The 22405-nt window shown below is 36.3% G+C and overlaps 3 protein-coding genes across 3 annotated transcripts; all 3 read left to right on the forward strand.

Annotated features, from left to right (window-relative positions):
• Positions 1 to 2600: 2600 nt before the first annotated feature.
• Positions 2601 to 3437, forward strand: LOC119766859 (probable serine/threonine-protein kinase clkA; the record flags this gene model as incomplete). Its single annotated transcript, XM_038253068.1, has 1 exon — positions 2601 to 3437. A coding segment is annotated over one exon (837 nt), but the record flags the coding sequence as incomplete, so codon positions are not given.
• A 915-nt stretch (positions 3438 to 4352) lies between these two features.
• On the forward strand, positions 4353 to 4937 carry LOC119766860 (uncharacterized protein DDB_G0287625-like; the record flags this gene model as incomplete). The annotated part of the gene is made up of 1 exon (XM_038253070.1): positions 4353 to 4937. A coding segment is annotated over one exon (585 nt), but the record flags the coding sequence as incomplete, so codon positions are not given.
• Positions 4938 to 15533: 10596 nt separating this feature from the next.
• LOC119766230 lies at positions 15534 to 18297 on the forward strand. The gene is made up of 2 exons (XM_038250669.1): positions 15534 to 16275; positions 17711 to 18297. Exons 1-2 carry the CDS (start codon positions 15534 to 15536, stop codon positions 18295 to 18297), a joined length of 1329 nt encoding a protein of 442 aa, XP_038106597.1.
• Positions 18298 to 22405: the final 4108 nt, after the last annotated feature.

The raw sequence follows: 22405 nt of genomic DNA on the forward strand, positions 1-22405 counted from the left end.
TGGTTTTGAACGTTTGCATGGCAATATCTCAGCAACCAAGGGTCGTATCAACAACGTTCAAAAATGCAAAATATAGAGAATTTTCTAAGCTTTTCAAAAATATTTTTATCAAAAGTGGGCAAACATGTGCACTAATTTAAAAAAATGAAAAACTGCGACTATTTTCAAAAAAAGTTACCTAAAAATGGATTTGACTTGAAAATGGTGCACTTTATGAAAATTTCACTAAAGTACTTTTTGATTGCAAATTTGATTTCACATCGAAAAATGAAGTTGAAAAATTTTTGCGACGAATATCTCGATTTTTTGAAAAAATCATTTGATAACTCGGTCAAAGATTTTTTGCACAACCTGAATATTTCTGAAAAGTTGGCATTTTATGTCCTCTAAAACATATCAAAAAATAAAGAAAAATAAAAATAGTGTTTTTTTGCAAATCAAGTTTTAGTGACAAAAAGTTAAATAAAAAATCACCAAAAAAATTTTTACAGTGTAGTCCGTACCCATACCTACAACTTTGCCGAAGACACCAAATCGATCAAAAAATTCCTTCAAAAGATACAGATTTTTTAATTTTCACATATCAGTTTTGTATGGACAGCTGCCAAATTTGTATGGACAAACTAATGATGCAAAATGGCTTCTTTGGGCATACCGAAGGCAACAAAAAAGTTTCAGCCGAATTAAAAAATACAAAAAAAAAAAATCGAATGACCGAAATCTGAGAGAACTGGTCATCTGTCAAGATATTAAAAAAATATATAGCGGAATTAAAAGGAACAACTCGTCTCTTTGTATTCATAGCAATTTACATTGTTTAGCTTGAACTCACACATAAATGAAAACAAAAGGATGTGATAAAATAATGACTTACAAAAAAATTATAAATGAATTTATTTTTGACTATTTTACATTTACAAATAACATGTTTCGCAAAAAAGCGTTGCAAAATAATCTATTAATGCTTCAATCAGACAGAATCAAGAGTAATGATCGGTATTTTTGGTATCTTGTTCACTGATTGTATCATGCTGATGCTTGTAGTGATGATGGAAATGTTCGTGCTCTACTTCCTCGCGTACGATTATGGGTCTAGGTATTTCCTTTTTGACTATTGTTTCTTCTTTAATGATGGTAGGCTTATGATGATGATGAACTGTTTTAAGTTCAGTATGCGTGTGCTTTTGTTGCTTCACCTTAACCGGAACGTGGATTACTATTTTTCTTCTCTTGCTGAAATAATTATTATATAGATAAAAAGATAAAATAAACTAAAACCTAGATAGTTTAAAATGTATATTATTTGAAACAGATGGTTGTCATCCAATCTGGGTCACGCAGAAAAATAAGGCATATGGGTCATTCCATCTGAAACGGAACAGCATTTGAAAATTACCCTCTCCGATCCTGCTCAAATTTGGCAGGGCTGTTGATACTATCAAAACATGCAAGAATCCTGAATTCCATCCAAATCGGACCACCCCCTCCATTTTTGTACCCTCCCAAAAAATCGACTTTTTGCCGATTTTGGTGCAAAACTCCTATCTTCAAACGGCGATAACTCAGGAACCACAAATCTTAGAAGGTCGGTCTTAGACTCAATTTTGAAGTAAATTGGACATAGAATCCATTTCCGTGATCAAAATGTTGATTAATTTGCTTTTTTTCTACCTGTATTGCATAATTGAAAACTTTAAATGGCCGTATCTCAAAACACCCCAACTTATTTTTATTTTATTTGACCTCACCATCGTGTTCCCCGGCCAATTTTACATAAGAATCACTTATCGACAGAAATGAATATGTTTCGTTCCAAAGATATCGAATTTTAAAGTTTTGTGTTTTCGAGAATACCTACATCAGCTTCATTCGCCGCATCTGCTAGAAGCACACCGGCGGGCTGATCAATAACTGCTACCTGGTCATTTATTGAAATAATATTTCATCACAAATAATCTTTATCAAATTGGGCAAAAATTAACTGTATAACACTGTAGGAAACTGGAGTTTAATCGCGAATGTTTATCTGCTCAAAAAAATGAATGAAGTGAATTTCTGTGCTAACCCACAGGACAGAGCACACACGACACACAGTAAAGGGCAGAATTGGATTCCGACGGAGCGCCGGAAAATGCAATTAATCTTGTTAGTAACACTGAACAATTAGTGTACGATACATTAATGAGTAAAAAATATGAATTAAATTAAATAAAATTTGTTGATACGTTGTACTCTAGTGAAGGACGATCACAGGGAGTAGGAAAAGGATTTCCGGAAAATATAAAACTTAAAAATGTAAGAAAATCACAAAGTTTGATCTGCTGCAAAGCGGCTAATTCCCCAAATTTAGTTGCGATGATTTCGACACCGTCCGAACAACAGTGTTTATTTTCTTCTGTTATTCTTGGATTCTTGGAACACAATACGGCTGCTGTACTCACGTATAAGGATTTTTTTTAATTAAATTTACCTTGACCAAAATCATCTTTCAATCAAATGGTGCTGGCTCACAAAATAAAAATTGATTTAATATGATCAATCTTTTAAACCATAAATCGGATTTGGCACATTATAATAATAATAATAATAATAATAATAATAATAATAATAATAATAATAATAATAATAATAATAATAATAATAATAATAATAATAATAATAATAATAATAATAATAATAATAATAATAATAATAATAATAATAATAATAATAATAATAATAATAATAATAATAATAATAATAATAATAATAATAATAATAATAATAATAATAATAATAATAATAATAATAATAATAATAATAATAATAATAATAATAATAATAATAATAATAATAATAATAATAATAATAATAATAATAATAATAATAATAATAATAATAATAATAATAATAATAATAATAATAATAATAATAATAATAATAATAATAATAATAATAATAATAATAATAATAATAATAATAATAATAATAATAATAATAATAATAATAATAATAATAATAATAATAATAATAATAATAATAATAATAATAATAATAATAATAATAATAATAATAATAATAATAATAATAATAATAATAATAATAATAATAATAATAATAATAATAATAATAATAATAATAATAATAATAATAATAATAATAATAATAATAATAATAATAATAATAATAATAATAATAATAATAATAATAATAATAATAATAATAATAATAATAATAATAATAATAATAATAATAATAATAATAATAATAATAATAATAATAATAATAATAATAATAATAATAATAATAATAATAATAATAATAATAATAATAATAATAATAATAATAATAATAATAATAATAATAATAATAATAATAATAATAATAATAATAATAATAATAATAATAATAATAATAATAATAATAATAATAATAATAATAATAATAATAATAATAATAATAATAATAATAATAATAATAATAATAATAATAATAATAATAATAATAATAATAATAATAATAATAATAATAATAATAATAATAATAATAATAATAATAATAATAATAATAATAATAATAATAATAATAATAATAATAATAATAATAATAATAATAATAATAATAATAATAATAATAATAATAATAATAATAATAATAATAATAATAATAATAATAATAATAATAATAATAATAATAATAATAATAATAATAATAATAATAATAATAATAATAATAATAATAATAATAATAATAATAATAATAATAATAATAATAATAATAATAATAATAATAATAATAATAATAATAATAATAATAATAATAATAATAATAATAATAATAATAATAATAATAATAATAATAATAATAATAATAATAATAATAATAATAATAATAATAATAATAATAATAATAATAATAATAATAATAATAATAATAATAATAATAATAATAATAATAATAATAATAATAATAATAATAATAATAATAATAATAATAATAATAATAATAATAATAATAATAATAATAATAATAATAATAATAATAATAATAATAATAATAATAATAATAATAATAATAATAATAATAATAATAATAATAATAATAATAATAATAATAATAATAATAATAATAATAATAATAATAATAATAATAATAATAATAATAATAATAATAATAATAATAATAATAATAATAATAATAATAATAATAATAATAATAATAATAATAATAATAATAATAATAATAATAATAATAATAATAATAATAATAATAATAATAATAATAATAATAATAATAATAATAATAATAATAATAATAATAATAATAATAATAATAATAATAATAATAATAATAATAATAATAATAATAATAATAATAATAATAATAATAATAATAATAATAATAATAATAATAATAATAATAATAATAATAATAATAATAATAATAATAATAATAATAATAATAATAATAATAATAATAATAATAATAATAATAATAATAATAATAATAATAATAATAATAATAATAATAATAATAATAATAATAATAATAATAATAATAATAATAATAATAATAATAATAATAATAATAATAATAATAATAATAATAATAATAATAATAATAATAATAATAATAATAATAATAATAATAATAATAATAATAATAATAATAATAATAATAATAATAATAATAATAATAATAATAATAATAATAATAATAATAATAATAATAATAATAATAATAATAATAATAATAATAATAATAATAATAATAATAATAATAATAATAATAATAATAATAATAATAATAATAATAATAATAATAATAATAATAATAATAATAATAATAATAATAATAATAATAATAATAATAATAATAATAATAATAATAATAATAATAATAATAATAATAATAATAATAATAATAATAATAATAATAATAATAATAATAATAATAATAATAATAATAATAATAATAATAATAATAATAATAATAATAATAATAATAATAATAATAATAATAATAATAATAATAATAATAATAATAATAATAATAATAATAATAACCCAATAAATATTCCATTCACAAAAATAGATTGATCAAGTTAGGGGAACAGCATCTATTTCCAGCGTTCCTCTAATGTTGCCATATCAGCGCTTTGGCATTCAATTACAGCTGATTAAAAGCGTTTTCAACTGAAATCGAGTGATAAATAGCTCAATAAGAAGTGAACTAGCATGTTTCTATCAATAGTTTTGCAAAATTTCATGTTTAAATAGTGAAAATGAGCAAATTGGACGAAACTAGGAGCGAGGACTTAACCTGCCAAACATACGAGAATTTCCCCTATTAGAAAAAAAATCAAATTATTCGCTCTACAGCATTGCCTTGGCGTTCTCGATTGCGAGATTTCTACTCGAAACTAGGTCTTCGAAGGCTTGATTGTTGAGGCAATTGCAAACCTCTTTTTACACCTTAGCTTCCATTCACCCCGGGATTCGAACTGACAACCTTTGGACTGTTAGTCCAACTGCCTACCAGCGACTCCACCGAGACTGAGCTAACGACCTAACCTTTTTTTTTAGGTTAGTCCGGGGCCAACATTCACTTCCCGTCCGAAGGAAGGCGTGATCAGACAAATCTCTTCTCACAATTTGCCACCGGGACCTTCTGGGATCGAACCCAGGCCGACTGGGTGAGAGACAACCACGCTTACCCCTACACAACGGTCCCGGCCCCTATTAGCCATTTAGTAAATATTTGCATAAAGTTATAAAAATATAAATTAAATTAATCATCTCCCAGAATACCAGGTAGGTAGCAGTTATTAATCTGCCCGCCTGTGTGCTTCTAGCAGATGCGGCGAATGAAGATGTAGGTAATCTCGAAAACACAAAACTTTAAAATTCGATATCTCTGGAACGAAACATATTCATTTCTGTCGATAAGTGATTCTTATGTCAAATTGGCCGGGGAACACGATGGTGAGGTAAAATAAAAAAAAATAAGTTGGGGTGTTTTGAGATATGGCCGATTAAAGTTTTCAATTGCGCAATACAGGTAAAAAAACAAATTAATCAACATTTTGATCACGGAAATGGATTCTACGTCCAATTTCCTTTAAAATTGAGTCAAAGACCGACCTTCTAAGATTTGTGGTTCCTGAGCTATCGCCGTTTGAAACTAGGAGGTTTGGTCAAAAATCGCCAAAAAGTCGATTTTTTGGGGAGGTACAAAAATGGAGGGGGTGGTCCGATTTGGATGAAATTCGGGATTCTTGCATGTTTTGATCAACAGCTCTGTCAAATTTGAGCAGGATCGGAGACGGTAATTTTTAAATTTGCACTTATTCGTGCACAGTTGAGATGGAATGACCCTTATTTGACCTCACTTTTAATTCATATTTTTTTATTAAATTTAATTTAATTTTAATTCATATTTTTTACTCAATAATGTTCAGTGTTACTAACAAGATTAATTGCATTTTCCTGCTCGCTCCGTCGGAATCCAATTCTGCCCTTTACTGTGTGTTGTTATTGCTCTGTTCTGTGGGTTAGCACAGAAATTCACTTAATTCATTTTTTTTAGCATATAAACATTCGCGATTAAACTCCAGTTTCCTACAGTGTTATACAGTTAATTTTTGCCCAATTTGATAAAGATTATTTATGATGAAATATTATCAGGAAATACTAAACGCACCCGCACGACGTGTTTGTTTACTATAATCGCTCTTGAATGTTCACGTTTTTAAGTGTGTGAAACTAGTTTCTCGTCGGATAAATTTCGTTCATTCGCTGCCCCCGGTACAAACTATTCAGCGAAAGTGTTAGTCAACGGTTCTATCGCGTATCGAACGTCTAATTAGAATTCGAAATTTCGTATCGCGCAAGTTATTTTTTTTTCGTTTGGCCTCTCTGCTTCTTCGTGTCGACTCACCACTCCACACTGTCGACAGCGCCTCGGTGGTTGTTGATTGTAGCTGCCACAACGAAGATGACCAAAACAAATAAATGCGATGCTGATGTTTGTTTTGGTGGGTCCGGTACAAGATGCCCTCGAGTGCGTTGCGAGCTCTGCGCGATAAGCGTGCATGTAAAATGCGCTGACATCGCCTCCGCTCTCATCCAACCGCTTCGGGAAACACCTGGTTTTTGCTGGCTGTGTGCCAAATGCCGAACCCTAGATAATCGCAAGCAAACCTCAACGAGTCCAACGCTTGACCTCATCTTGCAACGGACGACTTCTTCATTGACGCTGATTGGGGCACTCATCGATTCAATGAAGCAGTACTGCAGGACGACTCCTCAGACCTGTACACGGTCCTGCTGCACTGCTCCACTCCGCCCAAACGACGTTCCGGTTCTTGAAGAATCTGCGGGTGAAATTTTCAACGAACAGCTCGACTTCGCCGCTGTGTTCCAGTCGATTCTCGGAGAAAAACGTCCCCGCACCAGCAGCGTCTCGCAAACATCACTGTCTCAACCTGACAAAATCACGAAAGTTGATGTTCCAATCTCTCAACCCCCTGAAACAACAACTACAGACCCCTATGTTTCAGGTGCGATCGCTTCAGCAGCAGCTGGACAAACCAACAGCATAAGCCGCCCTCAAGCACCTCCAGTCGCCGTGTCCTCCTCGGTCACGCTCAGTGCCGATCCATCTCCGGCACCGCCTGCCGCCGGCCCCACGCCATGGCGGAAGGCAATTATTATTGAAATTGAATGTACCTAAAATGTTTTTTCGTGGAAAGGTAGCTAAGGGGGTCCCTTTTCGATATCTGTGACCTAGAAAATATTTTACCTAGGGATTTTCGATTTTTTGTCATTTTCAGTTTTTTAACTGTATAAATGGAGGCGCACGGTACATTTGGTTACTTTGCGGTTGCACAGCACCTCCCTAATCCTTTTAATTGCAATGGATACTGATCAAAGGGGTCGTCCATGAAATATATCACAATATTTAAGGCCCCACCCACCCTTACAAACCCCCCCCTCCCCCTAGTTTATTTAACAAAGGCTCCATAAAGTATGGCACACTAAAATCAGCAAAAAATAACCCCCTCCCCCCTATGCCACACATTGTCACGCAACCCAAGTAGCATTTGGCAACATGATAAATTTGACTAAGTCCAGTTTTTGTTTTGTTTTGCTGTAGAAACATATAAATGACATTTTAGCAACAATACGTTGCAATGTTGCAAACGTTTCGAATTGAAAACAACTTTGCAACAATCCATTTCGTTTTGTAATCGAAACATATTGAAAACATATTGGTTCCATTGTTGCAACATGTGACTTAGCCCGATTTGTGTGCTAAGAATAATATTGAAATCAAAAATCCTTAGATACAGTTCAGCCCAACCATTTGCCCTTACATCATTTCATCGGTGGCTCACCCGAGCAGGGGTAAATAACACGGGAATACCAAATTTTGGTATTACTTGAGCAAATAACAGCGACCAAAATGTGCCCTTGGTTGCCCAGTAATAGATGGTAAAATACCATGAAATCATACCAAAGTCTTGTATGTGGAAGGGCACAACAATACCAAACCATGTTATTCCAAGGGTAAAATAATACCTCAAAATAGAACCATTTCAATACCAAGTTGAGGTCTTCTGGATTTTTGAACATTGCTTGAATACCAAAACTTGGTAATGCCATGGTTTAATTTTTAGGTATTCCCGCGCCCTTGGAAAATCATATTTTGGTATTCCTGTGGTCTTCCACAAACATGATTTTGGTATGTTTTCATGGTATTTTACCATCTATTACTGGGCAACCAAGATCACATTTTGGTCGCTGATATTTGCACAAGTAATACCAAAATTTGGTATTTTGATACCATTTTTAGTGCAGCAGTTGCAGTTAGTGAAAAAACGGAAATGATCCATATGCAACAGCCAAATCTACTCACCTGATGATTCCATGTTGTTCTTAGTGATATTCTTCACCACACCGAATGCATTTGTCATTGATGAACGGCCTGTGCATGAAGTTCTTGAAGATTCTGAAAAATAACAAGATTGAAAAATAAGTGTTATTAAAATAAAACTGGATTGAAATTCACCAAAATTCAATAATCTTTCGATTGACTCGTTTTTCAAAGTATTTGGTTTTTTCAAGTCATTTTAGCGCAAAATTTATTATCTTGTCCAAATTGGTAAAAAAATCCCATAGTTTCAGAGAAAATTGATGAAACCTTTCAATACCAAAATAATACCAAAATGTGCCATCCTGACTTAGAAAATTTTCCACAATTTCAAGTCATTTCTTTAGGGGGTATATCAAAAATGTTTAAAATCAAGTTTGAAATTTCAAGTCATTTCTTTAGGGTGTATATCAAAAATGTTTAAAATCAAGTTTGAAATTTCCGGTTTTCAATTAAAGTATTTGCTTTGAGACATCATTTTAGTGCAAAATTAATTATTTTGTCAAAATTGGTCAAAATTTTCCTATAGTTTCAGAGGAATTTGATAAAACACTGTAATACCAAAAGAATACCAAAATGTGCCATCCTGACTTAGAAAATTGTCCACAATTTCAAGTCATTTCTGTACCCGAGCAGGGGTAAATAACACGGGAATACCAAATTTTGGTATTACTTGGGCAAATAACTGCGACCAAAATGTGCCCTTGGTTGCCCAGTAATAGATGGTAAAATACCATGAAATCATACCAAAATCATGTATGTGGAAGACCACAGGAATACCAAAATATGATTTTCCTAGGGCGCGGGAATACCTAAAATTAAACCATGGCAATACCAAGTTTTGGTATTCAAGCAATGTTCAAAAATCCAGAAGACCTCAACTTGGTATTGAAATGGTTTTATTTTGAGGTATTATTTTACCCTTGGAATAACACGGTTTGGTATTGTTGTGCCCTTCCACATACAAGACTTTGGTATGATTTCATGGTATTTTACCATCTATTACTGGGCAACCAAGAGCACATTTTGGTCGTTGATATTTGCACAAGTAATACCAAAATTTGGTATTTTCATACCATTTTTAGTGCAGCAGTTGCAGTTAGTGAAAAAACGGAAATGATCCTTATGCAACAACCAAATCTACTCACCTGATGATTCCATGTTGTTCTTAGTGATATTCTTCACCACAACGAATGCATTTGTCATTGACGGCCTGTGCTTGAAGTTCTTGAAGATTCTGAAAAATAACAAGATTGAAAAATAAGTGTTATTAAAATGAAACTGGATTGAAATTAACCAAATTTCAATATTTTTTGTTTTTCAAAGTATTTGGTTATCCCGACTTAAAAAAAATTAAAATCAGCTTTAACATTTTTGGGTTTCAAGTCATTTTAGCGCAAAATTAATTATCTCGTCAAAATTTATAAAAAATTTCCCATAGTTTCAGAGGAATTTGATGAAACCTTTAAATACCAAAATAATACCAAAATGTGCCATCCTGACATAGAAAATTTTCCACAATTTCAAGTCATTTCTGTAGGGGGTATATCAAAAATGTTTAAAATCAAGTTTGAAATTTCCGGTTTTCAATGAAAGCATTCGCTTTGAGAAGCGCAAATTAATTATTTTGTCAAAATTGGTCAAAATTTTCCCATAGTTTCAGAGGAATTTGATAAAACACTTCAATACCAAAATAATACAAAAATGTGCCATCCTGACTTAGAAAATTTTCCACAATTTCAAGTCATTTCTGTAGGGGGTATATCAAAAATTTTTAAAATCAAGTTTGAAATTTCCGGATTTTAATGAAAGCATTCGCTTTGAGACATCATTTTAGCGCAAAATTAATTATTCTGTCAAAATTGGTCAAAATTTTCCCATAGTTTCAGAGGAATTTGATAAAATACTGTAATACCAAAAGAATACCAAAATGTGGTGTTCGACCATTGACAAATTCTGCAATTTTGCAATATCAAAACAATACCTTAAATTGGTATGATACCACATTTTGCTCTTGCATAATCCTTAAGACAAATTTTAAAGGGTCCAGGAATACCAAAATTTGGTATTGATACCAGAGAAAGGTATTATTACGCATTTCCCTTGTTATTTACCCATGCTCGGGTAGGGGGTATATCAAAAATGTTTAAAATCAAGTTTGAAATTTCCGGTTTTCAATGAAAGCATTCGCTTTGAGACATCATTTTAGTGCAAAATTAATTATTTTGTCAAAATTGGTCAAAATTTTCCCATAGTTTCAGAGGAATTTGATAAAACACTGTAATACCAAAATAATACCAAAATGTGCCATCCTGACTTAGGAAATTTTCCACAATTTCAAGTCATTTCTTTATGTGGTAGAGGCAAGGTGTGATGATCTAAAGGTACCAGTCCAGAATCCGGACAGGGGGGCACTTTAGTTTTTTTTTGCTGAAATAGATTTTTTTTTGTTTCGCGCAAATTAAACGACAACATAATGGCAACATCATGACAACACAACAAACTACTTTACCGACATATTTCCACAAACAAATTGTTTCTGGAACTTCGTCGTAACAAAGTTGAAACAAGCGGCTAAATGTTGCCAACACAAAATTTTCGTGCGCTTTTTAGGGCACCACGAGTGTTCTAACTATGTTGTGATAGCACATTTTAAGTGTTACGAAATAGTTGCATTTAAAGATCCGCAACAAAAAATGTTACTTGGGAACCCCCTTGAAAAGTCCGGCACGTTTTGTAATTTGTTTTTTTTTTTACATTTTTACTTTCTTTTAGTTCTGAGTTGAATCAATGCCTTGTATCATGTTTGATTTATGAGTTAAGCTTATCAAACATCAAATAACTTTTTTGTAAATATTTTAAGCCTGAATTTTATTTTTTTTCTATTTCCAGTACCCTTGGTATGCAGTTAGTTGCATATACCTAGCTCGACTAATTTCAGCACAACCGATAAGCAGAAAAAAACAAAATTTACGGTTGATTTGGCTGAGTGTTAGGTAGTGCGATTCTCGGCATACTGCAAAATAAGTTTATTGTGTTTTTACTGGATAAGGTACAACAAGTGCATTATTTATACACGCAGAAAAATAAGGCATATTTGAATCAACAAAACGTTTTGTTGATTTGAAAATCTTTATTTTTGTTGAATCAACGCTAAACGTCAAAGCAGCTTTTTTCGAAACAACAAAAGACTTTTGTGGAATCGAGAAAATCAAGGTTTGTTTCAACGCAAAATCGGCGTTGATTATATTCTAATCTAATCTAATCTAATCAGACCCTAGCGCAGCCAATCTTTCGAAGGGATCCTGGAGAGTGCCTTAGGTTAGATGACGCCTAGCACTCTTCTTGTCATTTATTAACATTTGTAGTGCGCCATTGCATTGAAATGCATTGAAACATCACAAGCGTTAAAGCGGCCAGGCCTACTGCGTAAAGCCGTATCGCAGAGATGACTCGTAATTGGGTTGAGTTTGAGCACAGAGTGTTCGAACAACAACACAATTCTGAATCGACAGGGGAGGAAGAAGCGTGGGGACACACCACCATACGCTCCGAGATTTGGTTGTATTCGTTGGGAGCACCATGCTAAGAAGGTTTGGTACTCCGGGACCCTCTGGGATGGGACATTGTATTTCCACGAATGCCCTGGACACTATTTGTCGTGGTTATAGCGCCACAACTCGCTCTACAAAATCGGCGTTGATTATATTCAACAAAAAATTTGTTGATTCAAACCTCCTACAGGTTGATTCTACAAAACATTTTTCTGCGTGTATAAAACATTTGAAAAATCAGCCCTAAATAAATAAAATTATTCGCTCTACAGCATTGCCTTGGCGTTCTCGATTGCGAATTTCCTACTCGAAACTAGGTGTTCGAAGGCTTGATTGTTGAGGCAATTGCAAATTTCTTTTTACACCTTAGCTTCCATCATAGAATAGGTATAGGTAGAATTACAACTCGTTGCTCTTCCCATATAATCGCTTGGCGACACTGCCGACAGTGCCATCATCAGGCCAAACGGGGAACTAAAAAGTCTGCAAACTAAATGAGGTGCGCATTTTTTTTTGACACGCTGTCATTTGCAGTGACAGATCGCGGGCGCGATTTTATTTGACATTTCTCGGGTTATTTTTCAAAAGGTCCTTAGCGCCAGTTGTTAACAAAGCGGTTTTTTAATCGGTTCGAATCGGTACGAATAATTAAAATCAAAAATGCTTTGAATTATTCATCTGCACGTCCTTTAAATGCTCTTTACTGAAAAAATAAAGGAAAGTTGATTTGTTTTAATTTCGGAAGCTTGAGTGCTTCGGAGGTTCAGAGCTAGAAGAGCTTATCGGGATTTCTCGCCGGATAAAAGCTTTACTATTTTTTTTCGTTGGGGATCTCCGCTCGATGGCTATCCCTAAACACGTGGCATTTCCCCTTTTGTCATCGATTCTTTTCGGTCGTTCCCCAGAAACGCACCACAGCTAATAATTTAACAGTTGGAGAACCTAAAAAACATTCCTGTTGCCAAGTGTCTGTACCGGCGAAAAAATCGTTCCTGTAGCTGAGTTTGAGTGCTGGCGAAAGACCGATCCAAAGAACTTCGTAAGCTCTTGCAATTATGAACCACCAGAACGTACGGAACGCTAAAGTTTGCATTTGCATTTGCAAGATATTCGGGACCGTGGTGTAGGGGTAAGCGTGATTGCCTCTCACCCAGTCGGCCTGGGTTCAATCCCAGACGGTCCCGGTGGCATTTTTCGAGACGAGATTTGTCTGATCACGCCATCCGTCGGACGGGATGTAAATGTTGGCCCCGGACTGACCAAAAAAAAAAAAGGTTAGGTCGTTAGCTCAGTCCAGGTGTAGGAGTCGTCTCCCTGGGTCCTGTCTCGGTGGAGTCGCTGGTAGGCAATTGGACTAACAATTCAAAGGTCGTCAGTTTGAATCCCGGGGTGGATGGAAGCTAAGGTGTGAAAAGAGGTTTGCAATTGCCTCAACAATCAAGCCTTCGGACACTTAGTTTCGAGTAGGAATCTCGCAATCGAGATCGCCAAGGTAATGCTGTAGAGCGAATAATTTGATTTTTTTCTTTTTAATAACTGTCGAAATAAAATCTAAAGTTTTTTTTAAAAGGTCCTTTCAGCTATTGTCTTTCATATGTTTATAGGACCTTTTTTTTTAAAAAAAACTCTAGAAATATAAATCACAATAAAAGAAAACCATTGACATTATTTTTTGCAGGATTATTCTTGAAATTTGTAAAATAATATTCAATGCCCACCTAACTACGATCATCTTGTACTTTGGGGTAGGTTAGTTCCCCGTTTCGCCACCAATCTCAGTTAGGCAGCACTGTTTTGTCTCCCGGTTAGATTAATGAGTGGCAACTCTACCTATACCTATTCTATGCTTCCATCCACCCCGGGATTCGAACTGACGATCTTTAAATTGTGAGTCCAACTGCCTACAAGCGACTCCACCGAGACAGGACCCAGGGAGACGACTCCTACACCTGGACTGAGCTAACGACATAACCTTTAGGTTAGTCCGGGACCAACATTTACTTCCCCGTCCGACGGAAGGCGTGATCAGACAAATCTCGTCTTGAAATATGCCACCGGGACCATCTGGGATCGAACCCAGGCCGACTGGGTTAGAGGCAACCACGCTTAGCCCTACACCACGGTTGTAAAATATTTACATAAAGTAATTCGATGTTTAATAAACGTAACTCATAAATCAAACATGATAAAAGGCATTAAGAAACAGAGTTGTTAATGATAGATATTATATACTTAAATCATTACTTACTTACTTGAATCATCAATCGTGATTTCAACAATAACAAAAATTAAAAACATATCCTATAAAAATGATAAGCTGTTAAATTGAACTCAGAATTATAAAATAAATAAAAATGTACAAAAAAACAAGATTAGGGTACAAAACGTGTCGTACTTTTCAAGGGGGAAGGCGTAGTCAGCGTGACAATGTGTGGCATTGGGGGAAGGGGGTTATTTTTTGATGATTTTAGTGTGCCATACTTGATGGAAACTCGGTACTTGGAACGTTCGAACTCTCCAAGATCCTGCACGTGCTGGCCTTCTTGCCCGGGAGCTGCACAAGCTGTACGTGCATGTGGCCGCCATCCAGGAAGTTCGATGGCCCGGTCATGGAGAGCGAGAATTCACGGTGGTGGACCCCATCGCCAACACCTCTTTCAAGTACCACATCTACTACAGTGGCGGCGAAAAGGCGATGCACGGAGTCGGTTTCGTAGTGATTGGGGATCAGAAGAACCGAGTCATCAAGTGGAAGGTGGTGAATGACCGGATCTGCGTGTTGAGAATAAAGGGCAAATTCTTCAACTACAGCCTGATCAACATCTACGCGCCGACGAACGACAAGCCCGATGACGATAAAGACGCTTTCTACGAGCGTCTCGACAAGACCTATGGAGAGTGCCCAAGACACGACGTGAAGATAGTCATCGGAGACGCAAACGCGCAGGTCGGAAGGGAAGCCTTCTTCCATCCTGTCATCGGCAAGGAGAGCCTTCAACCTCGCACGAATGACAACGGCCTACGTTTGGTCAATTTCGCCGCAGCCAGAGCACCTTCTTTGCGCGCATGAACATTCGGAAGCACACCTGGCGCCACCCGAATGGCGAATCGTGCACACAAATCGATCACGTTTTGGTGGATGGTCGACACTTCTCGGACGTGATGGACGTCCGATCGTACAGAGGACCGAACATCGACTCTGATCACTTCCTGGTAGCGTGCAAGATCCGAGCTAGGCTGTCGAACGTGTTGACCCCGCGGACTGCGAGGATAGCGCGGTTAAATGTCCAGCGTCTCGCGAGCAGCGACGTTGCTGCAGAATACAGTCGGAAGCTCGACGAGCGGATCAACGAGGACGCGCCTACGGGTAACCTGGACGAGCAATGGGGAGCCCTCCAGAGCATCGTCAACACAACGGCTACCGAAGTGATCGGCACGACCAGAGGACGCAAACCCAAAGGGTGGTTCGATGCGGAGTGCCAGCGAGTGACGGACGAGAAGAACGAGGCCAGGAAACGTATGCTGGTTAAGGGTACGCGCCGAAACTGTGAGCGATACAGCGAGCTGCGAAGAGCTGAGAAACGAACCCACCGCCGAAAAGAACGGGAGTACGACGAGAGAGTACATGCCGAAGCTCAAGCACAGTACAACGCGAACGATAAGCGGAGGTTTTATGCAACTGTCAACGGTGTAAGAAAGAAAGCGACGCCTTCCCCTGTTATGTGCAACGACAGGGAAGGTAACCTGTTGACAGATAAGACGGCGGTAGCGGCCAGGTGGAAGGAGCACTTTCAACAGCTGTTGAACGGTGAGATGCGAGAGAGAGTCGTCGAGGACAGGATGAACGTTGAGGATGATGGAATAGCTGAGCAATTCTCTGAGATTTCGGTCATTCGATTTTTTTTGTATTTTTTAATCCGGCTGAAACTTTTTTGGTGCCTTCGGTATGCCCAAAGAAGCCATTTTGCATCATTAGTTCGTTCATATAATTTTCCATACAAATTTGGCAGCTGTCCATACAAAAATGATATGTGAAAATTCAAAAATCTGTATCTTTTGAAGGAATTTTTTGATCGATTTGGTGTCTTCGGCAAAGTTGTAGGTATGGATATGGACTACACTGAAAAAAAAAATGATACACGGTAAAATTTTTTTTGGTGATTTTTAATTTAACTTTTTGTCACTAAAACTTGATTTGCAAAAAAACACTATTTTTTATTTTTTATTTTTTAATATTAGTGCCCATGTTTGCCCACCTTTGAAAAAACTATTTTTTAAAAGCTGAGAAAATTCTCTATATTTTGCTTTATTGAACTTTGTTGATACGACCTTTAGTTGCTGAGATATTGCCATGCAAAGGTTAAAAAACAGGAAAATTGATGTTTTCTAAGTTTCACCCAAACAACCCACCATTTTCTAATGTCGATATCTCAGCAATTAATGGTCCGATTTACAATGTGAAAATATGAAACATTCGTGAAATTTTCCGATCTTTTCGAAAAAAATATTTCCAAAAATTTAAAATCAAGACAAACATTTCAAATGGGCGTAATAGTGAAAGTTTGGCCCGTTTAAAATGTTAGTCTTGATTTTAAATTTTTGAAATTATTTTTTTCGAAAAGATCGGAAAATTTCACGAATGTTTTATGTTTTAACATTGTAAATCGGACCTATAGTTGCTGAGATATCGACATTAGAAAATGGTGGGTTGTTTGGGTGAGACTTAGAAAACATCAATTTTCCTGTTTTTTAACCTTTGCATGGCAATATCTCAGCAACTAAAGGTCGTATCAACAAAGTTCAATAAAGCAAAATACAGAGAATTTTCTCAGCTTTTCGAAAATATTTTTTTCAAAGGTGGGCAAACATGGGCACTAATATTAAAACATAAAAAATAAAAAATAGTGTTTTTTTGCAAATCAAGTTTTAGTGACAAAAAGTTAAATTAAAAATCACCAAAAAAATTTTTACCGTGTATCATTTTTTTTCAGTGTAGTCCATATCCATACCTTCAACTTTGCCGAAGACACCAAATCGATCAAAAAATTCCTTCAAAAGATACAGATTTTTGAATTTTCACATATCATTTTTGTATGGACAGCTGCCAAATTTGTATGGAAAATTATATGAACGAACTAATGATGCAAAATGGCTTCTTTGGGCATACCCAAGGCACCAAAAAAGTTTCAGCCGGATTAAAAAATACAAAAATTAAAATTAAAGAAAAAAGACCGATTCCGTAGAGAACTGCTCAGCTGTGGACCCGCCTACGTTGGAGGACGTGGAAAAAGCCGTAAAGGAGCTCAAGAACGCGAAATCCGCGGGAAAGGATGGACTTTCGGCCGAACTTTTCAAGCACGGGAGCGCGCGGATGATCGAGATTCTGCACCAAATCGTCCAGCGAATTTGGTGTGAAGAACAGCTTCCGACCGACTGGTTAGACGGGCTCATCACCCCAATCTACAAGAAAGGTCAAAGACTCGATTGTCCCAACTATCGAGGCATCACAATCCTCAACTCAGCGTACAAAGTACTATCCCGAATCCTGTGGAGCAAGCTGAGACCGTTGACCGAGACCTTTGTCGGCGAATACCAGTGCGGTTTTCGAGCGGGTCGGTCAACGACGGACCAGATGTTCACTCTGCGACAAATCCTCGACAAGTTCCGGGAGTACAACCTGCAAACACACCATTTGTTCATCGACTTCAAAGCGGCGTACGATTCAGTCAAAACTTTGGAAAATTATGCTAGAACACGGCTTTCCGGCGAAGCTAATAAGACTGATTCGTGCAACGCTCGATGGAGCAAAATTAAGCGTGCGAATAGCTAACGAGACATCTGAAGCTTTCGTTACGTTGGATGGATTGAAGCAGGGCGATGCTCTCTCGAACCTACTGTTCATCATAGCGTTGGAAGGTGCTGCTCGAAGGCGTGCATAGAAACGGAACACTCATCACTAAATCGCACATGCTGCTTGGATACGTTGACGACATCGACATCATTGGTATCGACCGTCGTTCAGTGGAGGAGGCGTTCGTACCTTTCAAGCGGGAAGCTGCGAAGATCGGACTGACCATCAACACTGCCAAGACCAAGTATCTGGTTGCTGGCAGAGCGCGTGGCAGTGCAGGTGATGGTGTTTCGGAGGTGGAAATAGATGGAGAAAGATATGAGGTGGTGGATGAGTTTGTATATCTTGGTACACTTGTGACGTGCGACAACGATGTGAGCTGCGAAGTGAAACGGCGGATTAGTGCTGCAAACAGGGCCTTTTACGGTCTTCGTAGCCAGCTAAGATCCCGCAGCCTAAGGACGCCTACGAAAATCACGCTGTACAGGACCTTGATACTCCCTGTAGCTCTTTACGGTCACGAGTCGTGGACGCTGAAGGAGGCTGACCAGAGAGCACTTGGGGTCTTTGAGCGGAGAATCCTGCGTTCTATCTTCGGCGGCAAGCAAGTAGGAGACCGGTGGCGCAGGCGCATGAACTTCGAGCTGTACCAAGACTACAAACATGCTGATATCGTAAAAGTCATCAAGCACGACAGGCTGAAGTGGGCTGGACATGTAGCCAGAATGTCGGACTAGCGGGCGGCTAAAACGATATTCAGCAGCGAACCTGGACGGGGTCGTCGACTTCGTGGAAGGCCTCGTACGCGTGTGCAGTCAACGAAGATGCAAGAGCGGCCAACATTGTGGGCGACTGAAGACGAGCGGCCCAAGATCGAGCATCCTGGAAATCTTCGATTAGTTCAGCGTTGGGTCGATAGACCTGTTGCTGATAAAGTAAAAGTAAGTACTTGATGGATGACGCCTCATACTAAAAATAATGTTATTGTCTTTGTTAAATAAATAAGGGTGATGAGGGGGAGGTGGTTGTAAGGGTGGGTGGGGCCTTAAATATTGTGAAATATTTCATGGACGACCCCTTTGATCAGTATCCATTGCAATTAAAAGGATTAGGGAGGTTCTGTGCAACCGCAAAGTAACCAAAAGTACCGTGCGCCTCCATTTATACAGTTAAAAAACTGAAAATGACAAAAAATCGAAAATCCCTAGGTGAAATATTTTCTAGGTCACAGATATCGAAAAGGGACCCCCTTAGCTACCTTTCCACGAACAAACATTTTAGGTACATTAAATTTCAATAATAATTGCCTTCCGCCATGGCGTGGGCCCTCCTTCGGCCACCCCAGGGGCTAACCCTTCAACGCTCGAGCTCGCTGTCGCCGATGCCATCGGTAATCTACTAGCGAGTACAACATCCATCACCTCGAACATCACAGATCAGAGCAGCTGAGTTAGCCGCCGTACTCGCCGCCCCGCAGCTGTTGTCTGCATCTGCCGCTGAGCTCGCCGCCTCTGCTGCCACACATAATGCCTCTGCCCAATTGGTGCCCGCTCCCACCACGCATGCAAACTCTGTTGTCGCCCAGCAGGCCGCAGCTCAAGCCGCAAAAACCGCCTGCGCACATGCTCTCAAGCAAGCCACCGCCCTTGCTGTGCAACAAATCTCCCAGAATCTCGCCAACGCAGCTAAGGTACGAGCCGCTGCTCAAGCTGCCGAGCGTGCTGCTAACGAAGTCGCCTCCACTGCTCAGAAGCGCGACACAAACACGAGCAACAAACCAATGTACACAACGCCAACCAAGTGCAAAATATAACCCACCTTGCTGTCGCGCCGGCACCTGACCACAGTTCTTCTGACCTTCCAGCGTCTTCCAACCCTCCACAACAGAACTGGTACTATGTTACTAGGTTTTTGCCACACGAAACGTCTGAAAATCTGGTAAAGTATGTAAGCGGAAAGATTTTTGTCATTCAAAATGTGTGTACTTGAAGCTCTTGAAAAAAAAGCCGGTGTCACGATCAAACCTTTTTTAGAGGAACGCTCCCGCCCGTGTGGATCAATCGGACCGCGCACTGGACTCACAATCCAGAGGTCGCTGGTTCGAATCCCGCGGCGGGCGCTCTAAAATTCTTTGTGTAAATATACACTTAGGAGCCCAGGGTGGCGAAGTCCTTGTAGATAAAAAGGAAGACACTAGTGGTTGGTACTAGCAATGGTGGCCGACAGCTATAAAGTCAACTTCGTTTTTTTCGCTCCCGGTCGCCCCTTAAAACTCGTGCGGTCCCGCCCCCGCACGGCGTCAGGTCTAGCACCAGCCGGTCGTTCAGTAACCCCAAGACCGCAAATCTCAAAAATCAACCAGAATCAGCAATTCACTCCGCAGTTCATCCCAGTGTTCCACAGACGATGGCCCCATTCGCACCTCAACCCCAATTCCTGGCTCAACCCCAACACTATCCAACGTTTCCCCAGTATCAGCTGCTCCCACCCATGCAGAACAGTCCGGGGTTACACCAGTAGTAGACGAACGTCTTTTGTTGTACTACCAGAATGTCGCAGGTTTAAATACGAAGATCTCAGATAATGCTCTTGCCATCTCCGATGCCATCTACGATCTGTACGCCTTCACAGAGACGTGGCTAAATGAGGATACTCTCTCGCATCAAATATTCGGTCCTGGGTTCCATGTAATTCGTGCCGATTGTTCCGCAGCGAACAGTGTAAAAGCTTCCGGTGGTGGTGTTCTGCTAGCTGTTCGTTCGAATCTGCGCCCTCGTCAGCTGTCTCCGCCACACTGTTCAGCTCTTGAGCAAATCTGGGTTGCACTACCGCTTGCCTCAACAACTTTGTACATTTGTGTCGTATACATCCCACCCACGCACACGAACAACTCTGAAATCATTAGCCAACACTGTGATTCCCTTTCTTGGATATCATCTCAGATGAAACCAAACGATAGCATCTTGATAATAGGCGATTTCAACCTCCCCTGTCTAAGATGGACTCTTACGGCAGGGTTCTTCATACCGGACGCCAAACACTCTACCATTAACAGTACTGTCTCGCTACTGCTCGACGATTACAGCATAGCAAAGTTGGGTCAACTTTGCGGGATACAAAACAACTGTGTGTGTGTGGTCCAATCCAATACCCGCTAGCCGGTAGCGATATTATGGGAAAGTATAATTTGTATCAGACTTTGTATATGCCGAATGCTGATACAACTTATCTCAGTCCCGGGTTAGGTGGTGATAGCCCTCGCGCTGCTTCCAACGACCCGTTTCAGAATGACAGAGCTCCTTGCGGTCCAATTCCGAGGTCGTTGGGCATTGTTCGGCCCCGCCTAAACATAGAAGCACGCATCTGAAGGAAACTCGATCTATATTTAGACTTCCAATCCCCTCAGGCAAATCAGGGATCAGCGCGTATTTAATATGAGAAGATAACATGTTTCACTACGAACCAATTCACTGCTAGAGTGTAAACCTTCTGATGGCTGACTGCTTAGCGTCCCAGACCACCAATCCAAAGGTGTGAGTTCGAATCCCACCTGATTCAATTTCGTTTTTATTCAAAGTTCAAATTCCTGATTCCAAATTTCAAAGGTACCGCCCGGGATTTGATCCCTGAACCTTCTGCTTGTGAGGCAGAAGCCGTAACCATTAAGCCACGGAGCCGGTTAACTTTGCGGGATACAAAACAATTATGACAATATTCTCGATTTATGTTTCGCTAGCATTGGAATGTCCACCAGTTGCAAACTCACCCAAGCTCCATCACCATTACTTCGTGCTTGTCGATTTTTTGGGAGGGTACAAAAATAAAGGGGGTGGTCCGATTTGGATGAAATTCGGGATTCTTCAAATTTGAGCAGGATCGGAGAGGGTAATTTTCAAATGCTGTTCCGTTTCAGATGGAATGACCCGTACGTAAACGATTCAAATTGAATTCCGTTTCAGAATTCCAATTGAGTTAACTGGGTAGCCCTGGTTTCTAAATTCGGCACTTAAATCTGTTCACTGAAAATACGCCACACTTTTTATTCAAGTGCCCAAACACATGAATGATTGAATAAAGCCACATCATA

Source organism: Culex quinquefasciatus, chromosome 2 (assembly GCF_015732765.1).
Source record: "Culex quinquefasciatus strain JHB chromosome 2, VPISU_Cqui_1.0_pri_paternal, whole genome shotgun sequence".
In the NCBI taxonomy this organism is placed as follows: Eukaryota; Metazoa; Arthropoda; class Insecta; order Diptera; family Culicidae; genus Culex; species Culex quinquefasciatus.